The 19258-nt window shown below is 41.6% G+C and overlaps 2 protein-coding genes across 2 annotated transcripts; both read right to left on the bottom strand.

The window, feature by feature from the left end:
• Nucleotides 1-4184: 4184 nt before the first annotated feature.
• On the bottom strand, nucleotides 4185-13498 carry LOC306918689 (scavenger receptor cysteine-rich type 1 protein M130-like). Its single transcript, XM_079531568.1, has 11 exons — nucleotides 13252-13498; nucleotides 12373-12648; nucleotides 11921-12226; nucleotides 11095-11361; nucleotides 10241-10425; nucleotides 9995-10100; nucleotides 9447-9554; nucleotides 7282-7536; nucleotides 5553-5688; nucleotides 5368-5435; nucleotides 4185-5176 (listed from the first exon to the last, which is right to left on the bottom strand). Exons 1-11 carry the CDS (start codon nucleotides 13460-13462, stop codon nucleotides 5097-5099), a joined length of 1998 nt encoding a protein of 665 aa, XP_079387694.1. The 5' UTR covers nucleotides 13463-13498; the 3' UTR covers nucleotides 4185-5096.
• Nucleotides 13499-15360: 1862 nt separating this feature from the next.
• LOC306918693 (scavenger receptor cysteine-rich type 1 protein M130-like) lies at nucleotides 15361-17575 on the bottom strand (the record flags this gene model as incomplete). The annotated part of the gene is made up of 3 exons (XM_079531572.1): nucleotides 15361-15698; nucleotides 16192-16479; nucleotides 17281-17575. 3 exons carry the CDS (start codon nucleotides 17573-17575, stop codon nucleotides 15361-15363), a joined length of 921 nt encoding a protein of 306 aa, XP_079387698.1.
• Between the last annotated feature and the right edge of the window lie 1683 nt (nucleotides 17576-19258).

The raw sequence follows: 19258 nt of genomic DNA, 5'->3' as shown, positions 1-19258 counted from the left end.
GGTCAAAAAACATAAAAAAACTTCCCATTTCCAGACTACAGTGGACTAAAGTGGACGCTGGACAGAAATCCCTGCTATGTTTCGACTAGTGTGACATACGCACGCGTCCGGGGAGACCTCCTCTACAACACCACACTGTCCGCTAAGCAGCAGAGGTGTAAAACAAAAATTGGCACCAGGTCACAGGTCAAAAAACATAAAAAAACTTCCCATTTCCAGACAAACAACACACCCAAATTCACCCAAAGGAAGAAGCCGTTTATATCGCTGTTTATATAGTATGGTTGTGTACAATTGCGGAGTGAAAGGTTCCATATGGGGCTGCCTGGTGTCTGGACTGGCGCTGGCCTCCACGTTACGGCTGCTTAGACATGTTTCGCACTGGTTTCGCATCGCAACAAGGACCGGAGGCTAACGCCAGTGCTTACAGCGAGTCTCTCTCTGACTCGCTGTAAGCACTGGACCAGGGCTAACGCCAGTCCAGTCCATGGAACCTCTCCCTGAAGCTGCTACATTTAGAACGCTGGCACGCCGGATTGAGCTCCTTTAGTGGGGCTTAATGTGAACCATGACTGTGAACCATGGCTAATATAGGAGTTACCAGCTAGCGCCCCTCAAAAACAACTAGAGGCAAAAACAAAAGCTAGTGGCTAGCGCCCAGCCGCCCCTCAAAAACAATGTTTTATTGCTTAATCTTTTGTAGTCACTATTCATTGATTCACTGGCATACCTTTGAAAAAAATGTTTCTCACTGTTATATTGAATATTGATATGCGATTAAAATGTGATTCATTGAGATTAATTAATTATAAGGCCTCTAATTAGATTAACATGTCCCAGCCCTATTATTTACTTTTTATTTTATTTAGTTACTTAGAGTAGAGCTTAACAATAATGTCATCTATCTCATCTTAAAGAAACATCTCAAAATGATGTGAGGACATACAATCCAAAGTTTATATTGTTGATGCTATTCTCATTCTCATTTGTTATTAGTCAAATAAAAGTGACTTATTGCAGAGAAACAAGTGTTTTTCTTTACAAATCAAGATATTGGCCTAAATTATAATTATATAGCCCTCAATGCTGAAAAAATTAGGTTTTTAAAAAATAGATTGAAAAAAATCGAACATCGAATCGAATCGTGAGCTTCAAATCGAAAATGTAATTGAATCGTGGACTAGGCGAATCGTGCGACATCGAATCGAATCGTGAGCTTCAAATCGAAAATTGAATTGAATCGTGGACTAGGCGAATCGTGACAGCCTTAGTAATTATGCCCAAATCTGAAGTTAGGTGGTCAAATTAACTGAAACTGAAGCAATTCAGTAAAGGTCAACGCTTCCTCATGTGGTCATTTTAGGGCCTAGGACCTCCAGTAAAGGGTAAAATACTCTTCTTGGTTGTGGGAACAACATATCCAACGATGAGGACCCCATGCCCAAAGATGTCCCCCTTGCAACTGTTTCAACTTTGGGTCAGCCTACATGTAAAAGTGCCCAAAGTTGAAGGGCAGAGCTTCAACTTCAGCTACCCAGTACCCAAGGTTGAAGCCCTTCAACTTTGGGCATATCTACAAGCTCGTAGTGCGGCACCGAGTGGGGTACATTTAATCACTGGTCCTGGGTCAATCCAAGGGCCTACCACTCCACTCTCTTGATATGTTGTTCCCCAACTCTTGGAGAGTATTTAGGCCTTTTACTGGAGGTCCCAGCCCCTAAAATGACCCCAGGAGGAAGTGTTGACCTTTACTGAATTGCTTCAGTTTGAGTTCATTTGAGCACCTAACTTCAGATTTGGGCACCCTAACATGTGGTCTTTAAGTGGTGGGCCTCGGGTCATCCTAGGGGCTAGAACAGGGGTGCCCACACATTTATGACGTGAGATCTACTTTCAAAATGACCAGCTCAACAAGATCTACCCTAGTTGTTTGATCCAAGCTGTGACCAGTACAGTAGAGGGACCCCCACAACATTTCTCAACCGCTTCGGACACGGAGCGGCACTGCCGGAACCGGCCTAGCCCCCTGGGCACGTTCCTGGGGGTCTGGATGTTCCGGGGACCCCCCGAGGACCCCCGCATGGTAACTCTGTCATTTCTCTACCGTTTTGGACGTGGGGCGGCTCACCGGAACCGGGCCGGCACCCTGGGTGCATTCCTGTGGGTCTGGGGACCCCCACACGGAGTTGCACCACTCACTTCACACGGGTGTGATTTTTATGTTTGTTCAGACAACACAACATTAACACGTTGGAGGTCCAAGGCGGAGATAAGATCTCCATTCTATTAACACATTCCAGACCGTAGGACGTGTACAAACGTCATTTCTAATCCAACCGTGGGTTCCCTTGGACGTGTAGGCCTACACACGTGACGTCTTCGAGTTTTTTTTATTGATATCAAACAAATCTCTTCGTATGGTCTCTTCTGCAACATACTCCTTGCGGTTTGTGTTGCTGCCGTTCACTTACTTCTTTACAGCTCAGAAATAATGCCTCCTATCTATCTATCTCCTAATCTAGATTATATTCTTTTAACCCAAAGAGCCCTGCTGATTTTAACTTTAACATTTTACTTCAATGTCCGCAATAAGGCCTGGATGTCAAACAACTACCTCCAGTTAAATGAGGCCAAAACTGAAGTCATTATTGTTGCCCCTGACAGCATTATTCCCACAGTGGTTGAAGGGATTGGGTCTCTGACAGCATTATTCCCACAGGTTGAAGGGATTGGGTCTCTCAAGGACAGTGCGTCCCAACCTCAGAAACCTGGGTGTAAACTTTGACCATACCATGCATCTCGACTCATCTCACAAGTCACCCGTACATGTTTCTTCCACCTCAGGAATATTGCAAAACTTCGCTCACTGGTCTCTTTCCCCGAATTGGAAATGATCATTCATGCCTTTGTTTCGTCACGTTTGGACTACTGTAATTCACTTTTCACCTGCCTTAGTAAAACAACCACGGATCGCTTTCAGATCATTCAAAATGCTGCAGCCAGACTCCTTACCAGGACCAGTAGAAGGTGCCACATCACCCCAGTCCTAGCCCAATTACACTGGCTTCCTGTACATTTCAGGGTTCATTTTAAGGTCCTGGTCCTCACCTATAGAGCTCTATATGGTCAGGCTCTACAATATTTAACTGACCTTGTCCAGCGTTATGTGCCAGAGAGGGCCCTAAGGTCTGCGGAACAGGGTGTGATGTCATATCATCACTGTATGTCTGTGTGTGATGTCATATCATCACCGTGTGTCTGTGTGTGATGTCATATCACTGTGTGTCTGTGTGTGATGTCATATCATCACTGTGTCTCTGTGTGTGATGTCATATCATCACTGTGTGTCTGTGTGTGATGTCATATCATCACTGTGTGTCTGTGTGGGATGTCATATCATCACTGTGTGTGATGTCATCATCACCGTGTGTCTGTGTGTGATGTCATATCATCACCGTGTGTGATGTCATATCATCACTGTGTCTGTGTGTGATGTCATATCATCACTGTGTGTCTGTGTCTCTGTCATAAAACCTGTGGACCCCTGTCGGCCCCCGGGCCACACTTTGAGAACCACTGCCATAGATAACGGTTGTCATGGTTACATTATTCATTCTATCATTCATGGTTTTAAAATGGTGTCGAATCTAAATCTGACTTCATGAAATAAGGAAGGGAAAAACATCACCAGAAGCTCAACCATTACTCAACAACCATTACAATTTGTTGTTTTTGAGCACTCCAAGGAACAGCAATGTCTGTGTTAACCTATGTATGTATGTGACTGCAGTACCAATGAGTACCAAAAGTGGCGCTGTTGTGCCAGACAGAGAGACAGAGATAATGCTGCACAGTTGCCTGCTAATGCACCCCATTCGACTGGTATCACCCCATATAATCGGCGAAATCATCCGTTATCAGCACGTTTGAATGGGGCCAGAATGTCCATACTGGCATCCTCACTGTTCAGTATGTCATTATCTGCGATTGTAGCATTGTCATTATCACTGATGTCCTGACGGAGGCGCGCCGTGTCTGGTGGCCATGAGCTACGTGAGGCACCGCCGAGCAAGGCGCTAGCCGAGCGAGTCGCCGTGCCGAGCGTTGTGAAGGCACGCAGGGGGAGAGGGGAGTTGCACCACTCAGTTCACACGGGTGTGATTTTATTATTATTTTTTTTGCAAGAAATATAAACAGCAATAAGGCCTTATTTCTGTGAACACAGGATATACAGCAGAGGAATAACTCTATAGTGGTTAATGAAATAGCACACCAAAACTGCAAATACAAATATAGATCATTATTACAATGATAGCATGTGATTATAATGCATAATGTGTATACTACTTTAAGGTTGAAAAAAACTAATCCAAAGTATCCTAAACTAACTTTAACTAACTTTTAACAACCTTTTAGCATATTATGTCTCACAAAGTTATACAAGTCATAACACTAAACAGCACACTAACTTTAAATTCATACAACAGGCATCAAGTAACAGCAATCTTGCTTTATCATCATATAAAAGTATAAAACTAAACAGTAATCTAGCTTTAACATTATCATATAAAAGTCATAAAACACTAATCTAAGTTTAAAATCATACACAACAGGCATCAAGTACCACTAAACAGTAATCTAACATCTATAAAAAGGTGGTGAAAAACAACCATTCTGTTTTCGTGCTCATACCCACCCAGCCACACACACACACACACATAGCTCCGTAAGGCAGTGGTTGCACCACTCAAAAATGCAACAGGAGTCATCAAACGTCAATAGTCATCATACATCCAAATGACACAATCAAATTTGTATCCAATGAATTATAAGAATGAATAGTAGAAATGGCAGGCGTTCTATTCCTGGAATGTTAGCATGCTATAATGGAATGGAAGCCATTGTCCTCTATAACGGAATGGAAGCCATTGTCCTCTATAACGGAATGGAAGCCATTGTCCTCTATAACGGAATGGAAGCCATTGTCCTCTATAACGGAATGGAAGCCATTGTCCTCTCGCGTTAATACAAATCCAAATAAAAAAATAACATCGAAATCTTGTTTCAAAAATAAAATCTGCCTGACGATGATGACCTCACACTGTCGTCTCTGCGATGTCACTTCCTGTGTCCACGTTGTCGTACTGTGGATGCTCCACCTCACAGATCACGCTGTCTGTACGTGCACACATGCACGCGGACACACACGCACGCACACACAATAGAATACAATTAGAATGCAGCTGTGTTGCTTTCATCACTGTGTACTATAAGGTCAGCCTTATGCAGCCTGTCATGTTTGTACCTCACTGTAGTTCATTCAACATGTAAACTGTCCTTATGTTAAAGAAATAATAGGATCCATACCCAGTCTGTCAGGATCTGTGTCCACGTCATCATAGACCTCCTCTGGGTCTTCCACCTCATAGATCACACTATCTGTAGAGAGACACACACACACACACACACACACACACACACACACACACACACGTTATTTAGACAATGTGACTTTAGGAACATCTTCCACAAGTTTAACAGTGAATCCAAACTTTCCTGCAGGTTGAGTGTTGATGTAACGTGGCTTAATGTGGACGATGCTCTCTTCATCATCAGAGGAGGAGGAGGAAGAGGAGGAGAAAGATATTCCTCTCTGGATTCGTCTCAGAGCCGCTGCTCTGACTCCAACTAAAACAACACAGTGATGGAAAAAATAAAATACTCTTTTCGTCGACTACCTTTTTCCACTGACGAAAACTACATGGAAACTAAAATGAAAACTAAGCTATGTTGACTAAAACTAATATTGACAATTTCTTCAACAAATTAAAACTAGACTGAAATGTTAGGAAGGGACTAGTGGACAAGAGATCCACTATAAGTCATTTTACACTTGGTTGCATGCTGAAAATAGCAGATCTACAAGCTCACAATGCGTTGTGAGCTTGTACATCGTCTATTTTCAGCAAGTGTACAATCAGCCATTATGACGGCATCAAGGCCCGCCAAAACACCTTTTAGTCGACTAAATCTACAGGGTTTTTTTGTACTTCAGTAAAGGTATCAATACTGCGATGTATAGAAATACTCCGTTACAAGTAACTGGACAGAATACAAAATGTTCTTAACCCATTCGGGGCGGGAACCCCTTTTGGTGTTTTAATCATTATGTTATACTTTAGCTGTTGAAAAATACTACAAGCTCGTAGCGTTGTTTTTGGCAGCATATTTTGATTTTAGTTTTAGTCATATGGGCTCGATTTTCGGCACCGCTAAACCCCATATCCCTAAACTTCTTTGCCTTTTTTTTTACTATGTATTTTGCAAAACATTTTTGAATAGTTAAAATGGCCAGTCTACAAGCTCATAATGTGTTAATGTAGATTGGCTAGTTGAACTATTCAAAAATGTTTTTCAAAATAGTAAAAAAAGAACAAAAAGGCAAAGAAGTTTAGGGATAAGGGGTTTAGCGGTGACGAAAATGGAGCCCTATAGTCTCTTGAATAGTTTTAATTTAGTTTTAGTCACATTTGAGTCACCTGGAATGTCTTAGTGTTAGTCTAGTTTAGTCGACTAAATATTATAAGATTTCAGTCGACTAAATCTACAGTTAATTTAGTTGAATAAAATGTATTTTGGCGGGCCTTGATGACGTCGTAATGATGAAAATAGCCGTTCTACAAGCCTATATGACATACATTATGATTTAAAAACATGAAATGGAGCATCCTGCATAATGAGTACTTTTACTTTTGGTACTTAACTACATGAAGAGACCTGAAATCAGAATCTAAATCCTAACAGTTGTCTGAAAAACCTATGTTTCCATGTCAGTGGTGGTCAAACCATGATGCCGCTATAGGCGGGATTAACACGAGACTTATGACATATTGAAGCGCTGCCACAGCGCACATGTAAACCTAATAATATCAGCTTTTTGTCCCGCTGCTTCCGGGTTCATCGTTTCTGCTTGAGAGAGCCCAGATGCAGGCAGGAGGAGGGAACTTTGTGAACTCAATACTGCCGCAATCTGGCAGAGTCAGGTTAGAGTCCACAGAAGTGAACCTTTCAAGCCTGTTTTCTCAACTCGCTGTTTCTCTGCAAGACATGAATTACTCTATAAGCCATATCTTCAAAACTGGTGGGTCAGACTGAACAACCAATATGTCAATTTGAAGCTACTCTATGATTCCCTGCTTTCATATGACATGAAAAAACTAAAATTAAAAAAAAATAATCCAATGGCAGTCCCTCAGTCAAATCTGGTCACATATCACTCACCAGGAAGAGCCGATGCTGTGCTTTCATTTTTAGTCTGCCAATGAAAGCAGAGCATTGCAGAGCAAAGTGCAGAGCTGCCAATCTCCTCGTATTCAGCATCTCCATTCTCCTGGTGCTCAGCATCTCCATTCTCCTCGTGCTCAGCGTCTCCATTCTCCTGGTGCTCAGCATCTCCATTCTCCTGGTGCTCAACATCTCCATTCTCGGGCTCTTCCTCATCCTCATTCACTTGGTATTTCTGTGAAGGTCTGTTTACTGCATAAGAACACTCTTAGAGTTAGTAAAGTTATACTGGTGAAGGTCTGTTTACTTTGATTGATTGATTGATTGAAGAATTTATTAACAGTTTGCAGAATTACAGTACATTTCAAGCACAAACTCAATACAAAGGCTGTTAACTGTGAGTGGACGACCCAATTAAGCATTACACTTGTTTCCAATAGGGTCCACCATGTTCAAATCATCAAAACATTTAGAGACGTACAAATAGACACTTCTATAGACAGAACAGGAATTCATCAAAAAGGAGGTAAAAAGGGAAAAGAAATATATACAGTGAGGGGAAAAAAGGGGTGGGGGGTGGGGGGGATTCAGATTTTACGGGGGCCAGTTTCGAATTGCAGCCATCCGTAGGTGCCCTTTGAGAGCGGTTTTGAAGGAGTCAAGGGATTCGCATGTCTTAATGACAGTTGGTAGGGCGTTCCACATTTTGGTGGCATAGGAGCGAAAAGAATTTAGTCCCTTGTTTGTGCCGAATCTGGGTTGTACTGCATAAGAACACTCTTAGAGTTAGTAAAGTTATACTGGTGAAGGTCTGTTTACTGCATAAGAACACTCTTAGAGTTAGTAAAGTTATACTGGTGAAGGTCTGTTTACTGCATAAGAACACTCTTAGAGTTAGTAAAGTTATACTGGTGCAAGAATGTAAAATAAAAATACAAATAAAGCAGGTTATGTTACAGGTTACAAGTGGAACAATCACTGTGAACATTTCACTTGATAGTGAAATAATGTTTCTGTCTTTTCACCGTTGTGTTCAAATTGTGTTCATTAAATATGTAAATTAATTAAATATGTAAATGAAATGTTAATGTTGGTTTCTATTGGAGGACTAACTTAACACTAAGGCCTCACTCAGACCTTTACTGCATTGCTGTATGCTTGTTGGATGAATGTTGTGTAGTGTCATGGCCGCCCCAATGCATTTCCAATGGGAGTCACATGGTTTGACACAACATTTGTGTTGTATGAGGGGGAGGGGCGCAGTCGAAACACAGCCGAAAGCCATACAACAGCTTGTAGTCCAAAATGTGGACTACAAACCATGTGACTTCCATTGGAAATGCATTGGGGCGGCCATGACACTACACAACATTCATCCAACAAGCATACAGCAATGCAGTAAAGGTCTGAGTGAGGCCTTAGGCTGACTATGGGCCGACATGGTGATACTAGAATGTCCAAATACTGCCCTCTTGTGACCAGACAGCAGCACTGATGCATCTACATTAAAATGACTGGTTAAAGAACTTGTGCAAAATGCTGCTTTCTTTCGTTTTAGCTATTTTTGACAAGGGAGGCATTCGAACAAGTGGCTAAATATATATATATATAAGTTACTCACAGTAAACACTGAAGAGTTTTCCCAGAGACTATTATAATATGAAGTTACTCACAGTAAACACTGAAGAGTTTTCCCAGAGACTCTATTATAATATGAAGTACAGTAAACAGTGAACAGTTTTCCCATAGACTCTATTATAATATGAAGTTACTCACAGTAAACAGTGAACAGTTTTCCCAGAGACTCTATTATAATATGAAGTTACTCACAGTAAACAGTGAACAGTTTTCCCAGAGACTCTATTATAATATGAAGTTACTCACAGTAAACACTGAACAGTTTTCCCAGAGACTCTATTATAATGTGAAGTTACTCACAGTAAACACTGAAGAGTTTTCCCAGAGACTCTATTATAATATGAAGTTACTCACAGTAAACACTGAAGAGTTTTCCCAAAGACTCTATTAATTTATAATATGAAGTTACTCACAGTAAACACTGAAGAGTTTTCCCAGAGACTCTATTATAATATGAAGTTACTCACAGTAAACAGTACTGAAGAGTTTTCCCAGAGACTCTATTATAATATGAAGTTACTCACAGTAAACACTGAAGAGTTTTCCCAGGAAGAGGCAGATGACAACCATGGTTAGAACCACAAGCACAGTGGCGGTCCAGGTCCTACTAATGGGAGGAGGACTGGGAGGAGCTGAAATCAGGTGATCAACCACATGGAACTCAGAGTCTGGATTTTAGCCAACATTCAACGATAGATTATAAAGCGCAAGATCTTATCGACTTCCAGCCTTATATAAATATGACACATAGCAGGGAAAACAGCCGATCTACAAGCCTTAAGGCTTCATTCGTGTAATAAATGAATTCAAGGCTTCATGGGGTGTGTAATTTGTAGGAAATAAGTATTTTTTTGGGTGAACTAATCCTAGTTAGATAAAATAGCAATTGAATATCAAGGGAAAATTACAAATGTAGTTTGATATGATTAATATTGTTTGTGTTCTATTTATATGAAAGCAGGTTTGGTATGAGGTATATTTTAACCAGGAGAGTGCATTCTCACCACCGCAACTTGGCATAGAACGACCAAGCTATCATTCACTATTAAATACTAGACACCACCATAGGTACCGTCACAATAGATTTCAGCTGGTGTGACATTCTTGCAGGACTGCACGCTGACACAATCTCTGATGTCCAACTGATTGTCCGTACAATCCAGGGTCGTTTCCAGGTCCTAAAATCGAAATCAAAACTTGTCTAAAAGTGTCCAAAAGACAAGTGAAGCGACTTTGAGTACTTAATAAAAGCATTATATACATAACTCTGAGGAATTCCTCCCCTTCTTAATAAAACAAAGAGTGAACAGTGTTCTACCTCCTCTGTGTGATTCAGGTCTGTCTTAAAGTCCTCCCTGGCGTCTCCACATCCGAGCTGCTTGCACACCAGGTTCTTGAAATGCTTCGTTAGGTTTAGGGGACACACATGATGCTCCGACTGATCTCCATGCTGGACCTGAAGTGTTCCTCCGCACTTCTCTGTGGTGTTTAACTCAATGCCACCTGTAGAACAAGTTACAATAAACACCTGCTTTAGTCACCTGTACAACAAGTTACAATAAACACCTGCTTTAGTCACATGTAGAACAAGTTACAATAAACACCTGCTTTAGTCACATGTAGAACAAGTTACAATAAACACCTGCTTTAGTCACCTGTACAACAAGTTACAATAAACACCTGCTTTAGTCACATGTAGAACAAGTTACAATAAACACCTGCTTTAGTCACCTGTAGAACAAGTTACAATAAACACCTGCTTTAGTCACATGTAGAACAAGTTACAATAAACACCTGCTTTAGTCACCTGTAGAACAAGTTACAATAAACACCTGCTTTAGTCACCTGTAGAACAAGTTACAATAAACACCTGCTTTATTCACCTGTACAACAAGTTACAATTAAACATCGTTTAGAAACGGTTTGAGTGGAGGGTACAGCGAAACAAGGCAGATTATCCACGCCCTGAAATCCACTGATGTGTCAAATGAAAATAAATACAACTAAAACAAAGAGTAATTCCTCGATACAGTTTTTGTAGAAAATGCAAACGTACAGACTCAAAGCGCCTAAAAGAATCATACAGTATCTACTCTACTCAAACAGACGCTTGTTCCTCTGCAGATCTTTATCTAAGCTGTCAGAACAGTGACAGTCATCACACACATTCACCTGTACAGTAGACAGACACCAGGTCACCATCACAGCGGCCCCTGACCGTCTCACAGTGTCCAAGGTTGGACTCAAAGCCGAGGCAACGGACGTGGTAAACATCCGAGCCACTTCCTCCATGCGTGTTGAAGTGGAAGGCGTTGCTACAGCCCAGCTCCTGGCAGACTACCTGTGAGTGTCTGTTGTCCCAGTGGTCGCTGCACACGCCCACGCCGTCCATCTTCACCTCGCCAGAGCAATTCCCCGACAGCGCAGCCACGGGGGATTCTGGGAAAACATGCATCAAATCTCAACAAATCCACCAAAATGTAAATGAAAAAAGCAAACACATGCAGGACTGTGACTGATAAGAGCTAAGTAACCCTCATCCAATAATGTTCAACTCGTTCATATGAAGACAATAGAAAGAGGAGACTGTTATTTTCCTCATTTCAACATTGATCAGTCTTCTTTATATTCAATGGTTGTACAATCCTGTGTGAATTTAGAATGTGAATGTATGATAATAATAATAATAATAATAATAATAATAGCCAGAGAAAACCTTGTCACTGTACATTGTGCACACATTTGTAATCCCCTCAAAATGTTGCACTTGAACATGCCTATAAATGCAGACCATGCTGAGGCCAATCCTCGCTTTAATTTGGAATACTAACCAATCCTAAACCTAAACCCAATCCTAAAATTAACCTTAAACCTAACCATAAACCTAAATGTTGTAATGCAACGTTATAACATTTTGGGGTCTAATGGTAAATGTTTCTGTAAAATTGTACAGTGACAGGTTTTCCTCTGGCGATTGGGTTGTAATAACTGGTATTACCTTTGCATTGGAGATGGAGTCCTTGGCTCCCGGAGGGTCTCTTGTCACGCTTACAGTCCCAGATGGTCTTTGGTTTCATAACACCAGTACAGTTGAAGCTCTTCTCCCACACATCAGAAGAACCTGCTGATGCTGTATGGTTTTTATATCCTCCGAGGTTGAGATCAGCACACAGCTTGTTTCCCTCCGTCTCTGTCCAGCCGTGGTTAGAGAGCATCCTGGAGCTATTCTCACTGTGAACGAACACATCTCCTCCAGAGGCTCTTCCAGGATCTTCTGAACGTTGTAGTCGCATCTTCTGCCAGTCTGAGAAGAGAAGTAGCAGAAGTAGCAGGGACAGAGCAGAGCTCATGAAAAACAAGAAATATTCAAGAAAAGATCATAAAATCACAACAACATGTTTTACATAAATGTACATAAATTGGAATCAGAACAGCATATTTTAGACATACCAGAACACTGGAGGCCACCAAGAGAACAATGTCCTTCTTCCTGCAAAGTAATATTATGGTCTGTCAGTCCTGACACGACTTTACTTTGTGGCAACGGTCCAAAGAATTCAAGAGTCTCTCCAGTCTCTCCACATTGCAGATCCTTACAGATGGTGTTTCTGACATCAGAGTTGTTCAGGTATTCTTTACAGACAGGATAACGTTTGCCTCGATAGTGTATCTTCAGATTCCCAGAACAATGATCTCTGGAATCCTGGAAATCAGCCTTGACACTGGCTGCATGGAGACAGTATTGATTATGAAATTATTTAAAGAAATAATCATAAACAACATAATATGTTTTTATGCAGTGTTAGGGTTAAAGGACCACTTCACCACTAGGTGGGCTGTGGGCCGTTCAGAAACCCGTCTACCAGTGACAAAAAAATATATATATATATATATATATATATATATATATATATATATATATATATATATATTTAGATTTGTATTATCGTGAGAACGATGGCTTCCATTATCGCATTGCAACTTTTCAGGAATAGAAAAAATGGTTTATCATGATCATTAGTGAGGATCAATTATATGAAGGTAGATTGAAAAGTGGTGAAGTGGTCCTTTAAGTACAGTGGTAACGGTCATTATGAAGGTGTGAAGTACAAGTGGATAAAAATAAAAACATAGCTTTAAACAATCTGCTAAATAAAAATCAGACTGAAGTGAGTGGTGCAACAGCACCCCCTGTTGGTACTCTAAACATAGGGACGGACATAGGGACATAGATGGAGGACATTGCTGTTCCTTGGAGTGGTTGCACCACTCAAAAACTCTGTACATATTCTAAATGTAGTGTGGGTATTTCTTCATAGAATACTTTACCCGAGCAAACCACGACGGCCGGTTTGTTGGAGCAGGGCGTGGAATGTCTATAATCGATCAATACAGCTTTATTTTCCAAAATGGAAACAACGCCTCCAGTCAGGTTGGTGCTGTGTTTGGTCGGGTACATCGCCAGGATGGTCACTTTCCCCTCGCTGTCCTGGGTGATGCCGGTGAAGCCACGCCCACAGCCCAGGTCTTTACACAGCATGTCAGAATTGGCATCCGTCCAGGTGTGTGCACACACCCCCCCACAGCCTGCATGGGTGCACACCTGCACTGTCCCCCGACACTGCTCTGTCAGGGTTGCATTTATTGTACCTGTTGAAATGCAACATGTTGGAATGGAATCACAAGTAGCAAGGACATCATGACAGACAGTGTTACCAAACCATGTTCTGTGGATTACTGGATGGCATTGTGGATGTTTTGGCACGATGACAAACAGGAACATCTAATGCAGGGGTAGACGTTAAAGGGATATTTCACTTTAAAAAAAAAACTTTTGGTTGTTTTTTCATCTACGCAGGCTCATGTGAATACCCCAGACGGTTTTTAAGTTGTAACTTCAAACTCTATTTTAACCATTAATCGAAAATACCCAACGTTGTTTCTGTTGACTGATACCGTCCTTCTAGTACGTGAGGGGGCCACGGTTTTTCATTTACTGTTTTCATTTATTTTTTCTTTATTCTTTAGTCTCCTCCGTTGCGCAGCAGAGTCTGCCACATTTTCCAAAACAATTATTAAAAATACATGCCCCCTCATGTATTAGAAAGGTAATATCAGTCACCATGGTCTATCATGGTTAAGATGGAGTTTGACGTTATAATGGGTTTGTTATAGGAAGGGGGCGGGGCAGCTAAAATGAATATCAAATATCAAATTACTGAATCAAGCAACTTAAAAACTGTCCGGGGTGTTCACATAAGCCTGAGTAGATGATAAAATGACCAAAAGTGTTTCTCACATCACTTCAATCAAACCAAAAGTGTTTTTTAAAGTGAAATATCCCTTTAACCCATTTAGACCTGAGGACGATTCTACAAATGTCTTCTAAATCCTGACAGTTTTCTGAAAAACCCATGTTTCTATGTCAGTGGTGCTCAAACATTTTCATGTCAAAGACCCCCAAAATCATGGGCCACCGACCCCTATCTGAAAATATGTAGTTCCAAGGCCCCCCCCCCCCCCCCACAGAAGCAAAGATTTGAGTTTAAAACGTTCACTCTGAAAGAATATATATTCGAAGATTTGCGCCACATTTTCACGATTTTTCAAAAAATAGCAGATCTACAAGCTCATAGTGCGGCACTCGGCGCCACGCTATGAGCTTGTAGATCTGCTATTTTTCAATAGCTAAAGTAAAACATAATGCTTAAAACACCAAAAGGGTTAAGAGAAATGTACCACTTTTTAAGATCACTGGCCCAGAACATTATTTTTGAATGGGCAAATAACAGATTTGACCCCCATAATGATGGGCTCACATACGAACATTAACCAAAACATCAGGGAAATGATGTGACAACTTAATTAGGTGTTGGGGTTAGGGCTTGCTTTCCTTAATCCATTGAGACACAATGGGGCGGGAACCCCTTTTGGTGTTTTAAACATTGTTATAATTTAGCTATTGAAAAATAGCAGATCTACAAGCTCATAGCGCGCCACCGAGTGGCGCGCTATGAACTTGTAGATCTGCTATTTTTGAAAAATCGTTAAAATGTGCCTCAAATCTTTCCGAAAATTGTCATGATTTAGAAAACTTTTTTTTTCGACCGTCCGTCCGTGCCGCGTTGTGAGCTCGTAGATCGGCTATTATTATACTACATTTATTTATGGAAATTATAGATTTTTCGCGGGCAAACGTCTAATCTGACTTTTGGGTCTTGAGAAGAAAGGTTTGTGACCCACACTGGTCTAAATATGGTCTAAAGAGTACTTATGGGCCAGCGGGCCATTTATAATGTCTATCCCTGTCATGTGATCTAAACATGATGAGAGAGATATAAGAGCTCACATCACTTCAATCAGAAACAAACGTTTTTCTTCTTTTTTAGCTTTTTTTTTAAGGTTATTTTCGTTAAACAACAAACCCAGCCGCAGCATTTAAACCACATTACCTGAACACTCCACCAACGCAATGCTCTGATTGGATGGCGCTGTGTTGACCTTTGGGCAGTCAAACAGTGACCTCTCTGTGGAGGAGCAGTTGTAGGACTCACTCCAAGTTTCATTCTCCATTCCTTCTGCAGGTTCTCCAGAAGGAACATGAGGGAACGGGGTGACGGCAGTGGCCTTCCCACAATGCATCTGGCGACACACCACGTCAGCAGTGTGATTCCACGTCTCATTGGCTCCTGAGAGCCAGTAGTCCTTCCCAGCATGCTCCACTGCTACCAGGCCAGAACAGGACGTTCCATTCTTCAGGAACACTACCTTGGGTTCTGAAAAGGGTCAGATGGAAATCAGGATGATGTCACAATATCAGCACATTATGTCTGGGAACTAGGAAATAACTTTTGATTGATTGATTGACTGACTCACTGATTGATCCATTAATTAGGTGTAAGTAATATGCTTTGGTTAAAAAAAGTGTTAAAATGTTAAAACATTTGGAGGAAGTAGTAACAATTGCTATAAAGTGTTTGTTCAGTAACACGTGTAGGGAAACTCTGACATTAATTTCATTTAACCCCTCACTGCTCTCTGAGACGCTGCCCTCAGCGCTCACTGTTCCTGATAGTTAGGATGGTTAAATGTGTTGATATCACTGTTACTATGCTTACATGTATTAATACCTGCACTGTTACTATGGATGGTTAAATGCAGACATCATTTAATTGCAAATATACAGTGATAAACACCAGTAAGGAGTGTGTACTATATTATTATATTATTATATCTACCAGAAGAGTGACTGTAATCAACAACATTCACCTCTACAGTAGACAACCACCACCCGGCCACCATCATCACACTGGCCCTCCTCTGACGTCTCACAGTGTCCCAGTGTGGAGTCAGAGCCGCTGCAACGGACGTGGTGCCCATATGTAAACCCAATGAAAGGTGTGTTGAAGTGGATGGCATCACCACAGCCCACCTCTTGGCAAACTATCTGTGAGTGTTTGAGGTCCCAGTGGTTGCTGCACACCCAGTCGTTATTGATTAACACCACACCATAGCATCTCTCTGATGAGGGGCCGCCCAGTCTAACCACACGGTTTGCTGGGAAAACAGAAATAAAATATACACACATCAACAAAGAAAAAAACAAACAGACAAAACCCCATATCCAACAACAAATATCTGATGCGTCTGAAATAATGTGTTATCTGGAGTCACATTGAGATGTCGATCAAATCAGGGACTACAGATGTAAATTAGCTTATGGCTAACTCTGGCCCATTTACATGGATGTGAAAACATCCATGTAAATGTTGATTAATGAGCATTGTCCCTGTCAAATAAATACATAAAATACTTTAAATATCTTTGAGGCTGATGGGGCCTAAATAACCATCAACCCTCAACTAGTTAAAGGGACACTTCACCCTTTTTGCAAAACAAATATGTTAATGACGTTTAGATGATTTAGAACACTTTATGTGTGTAATATGTGGTTTTAGATATTTTAGATTTCAGCAGTGAGCCCATGCAGTATCTCTGATGTCATGGACACTGGGCTCACTTCCTTCCTGGACTACAGTTCCCATAATGCTTTGACATCAGACACTGCATGGGCTCACTGCTAAAATCTAAAATATCTAAAACCACATATTACACACATAAAGACCCCCATGTCTTCTACATGTCATTAACATATATTGTTTTGCAAAATGTGTGTGTGTGTGTGTGTGTGTGTGTGTGTGTGTGTGTGTGTGTGTGTGTGTGTGTGTGTGTGTGTGTGTGTGTGTGTGTGTGTGTGTGTGTGCGTGCGTGCGTGCGTTCATATCTGAATGTGTAAAAATTAATAGACTAATTCAGGTGTATTTTTGTATTTGACTGTGTAGTAATAACTGGTATTACCTTTGCATTGGAGATGGAGTCCTTGGCTCCCGGGGGGTCTCTTGTCACGCTTACAGTCCCAGATGGTCTTTGGTTTCTTAACACCAGTACAGTTGAAGCTCTTCTCCCACACATCAGAAGAACCTGCTGATGCTGTATGGTTTTTATATCCTCCGAGGTTGAGATCAGCACACAGCTTGTCTCCCTCTGTCTCTGTCCAGCCGTGGTTAGAGAGCATCCTGGAGCTATTCTCACTGTGAACGAACACATCTCCTCCAGAGGCTCTTCCAGGATCTTCTGAACGTTGTAGTCGCATCTTCTGCCAGTCTGAGAAGAGAAGTAGCAGAAGTAGCATGGACAGAGCAGAGCTCATGAAAAACAAGAAACAATACTTTATAATATTGACAAGAATACATTTGAATCAAAAATCTATTTTATTGTCACGTCACAGGTTACAGGTGTAAATCAGAGGGTGATTATTTTTGTGCAAGCTCCATCATTTGTTGTTTTCAGGAAAGTAAGGGGGGGGGCAGAGAGAGAGAGAGAGAGAGAGAGAGAGAGAGAGAGAGAGAGAGAGAGAGAGAGAGGAGGGAGGGAGGGAGAGAGAGAGAGAGAGAGAGAGAGAGAGAGAGAGAGAGAGAGGAGGGAGGGAGGGAGATGAAGTAGAAAACAGAAAGGACACATGAAAGAAACAGGTACAGTAGTTTAGACATAATAAAGCAACAGGTACTGTAGTTTAGACATAATAAAGCAACAGGTTAGACATAAGGTGCACTGTGTTTGGTCCGACGTACTAGCAGTCTGACAGGTATTAGACTGACACCCTATACCCCAAAACCCAAACCCTAAACCTAACCTCACAGGAAGGCACGGGTGAGTTTTAACCTGCCGCGCATGTCTGGAGCCACGGGTCAGTTTTAACCTGCCGTGCATGTCTGGAGCCACGGGTCAGTTTTAACCTGCCGCGCATGTCTGGAGCCACGGGTCAGTTTTAACCTGCCGTGCATGTCTGGAGCCACGGGTCACTTTTAACCTGCCGTGTATGTCTGGAGCCACAGGTCAGTTTTAACCTGCCGCACATGTCGGGAGCCACGGGTGAGTTTTAACCTGCCGTGCATGTCTGGAGCCACAGGTCAGTTTTAACCTGCCGCACATGTCGGGAGCCACGGGTGAGTTTTAACCTGCCGTGCATGTCTGGAGCCACAGGTCAGTTTTAACCTGCCGTGCATGACTGGAGCCACGGGTGAGTTTTAACCTGCCGTGCATGTCTGGAGCCACGGGTGAGTTTTAACCTGCCACGCATGTCGGGAGTGAAGGTGTTGTCGGACTAATGCCTGTCGGACTGTCAGTATGTCTAACCAACATGTCCAACATATCTCTGCTGTCGGGAGGAAACCTCATAACTCCAAAATATTCATTTTCCAGGAAATGAAAAATATACATTTTTCAGGAATTTTTTAAAACAAAGCAATACAGCCTCATCAAAGTTCGTGTGGTGACTTTATATATTGTCAATTACTTCCATGAGAGGGGGAGAGGTGGTGGAGTTAGTTGCTTTAGCAGACATTTTGAGGGTCCAATGGAGTTAAGAGGTTTTGTCCAAATCACTTTTTACTGACTTTCCATTGGTTCAATATTTTCGAAACAACACACAGACGTAAAGGGTGTTCAATAGCACTGATTTATGCCAAAATATCAAAAACCTAAAAAATGGAGTTATGAGGTTTCCTCCCGACAGCAACGATATGCATAAGGAGATCTGCATGAGGCAAACCTTCACAGGTAAAACAGTTCAAGAGATCAAAACCTACAACACTCCACATTCACAAATTGGTTACTTGGTTAAATATTGCATACTTGGTTAAATAAATTGGAATCAGAACAGCATATTTTAGACATACCAGAACACTGGAGGCCACCAAGAGAACAATGTACTTTGTCCTGCAAAGTAATGTTATGGTCTGTCAGTCCCGACACCCACCGTTGCCTTCTTTGTGGC

Source organism: Electrona antarctica (genome assembly GCF_951216825.1).
Source record: "Electrona antarctica genome assembly, contig: scaffold_151, whole genome shotgun sequence".
Taxonomy (NCBI): domain Eukaryota; kingdom Metazoa; phylum Chordata; class Actinopteri; order Myctophiformes; family Myctophidae; genus Electrona; species Electrona antarctica.
The sequence above is the reverse complement of the archived record's forward strand: the minus strand, read 5'-3'. Positions and strand labels throughout refer to the sequence as shown.

What these genes read in the sequence shown, in the direction of transcription:
- LOC306918689 (XM_079531568.1), bottom strand. Translation starts at nt 13,462, where the DNA reads ATGCTGTGTAAAGACCTGGGCTGTGGGCGTGGCTTCACCGGCATCACC. An exon ending in ACCTGAATCACACAGAGGAG is followed by an intron (nt 10,101 to 10,240) that starts GTAGAACACTGT and finishes TTTCGATTTTAG; the next exon opens with GACCTGGAAACGACCCTGGA. An exon ending in CACAGCATCGGCTCTTCCTG is followed by an intron (nt 5,689 to 7,281) that starts GTGAGTGATATG and finishes GTGTTGTTTTAG; the next exon opens with TTGGAGTCAGAGCAGCGGCT.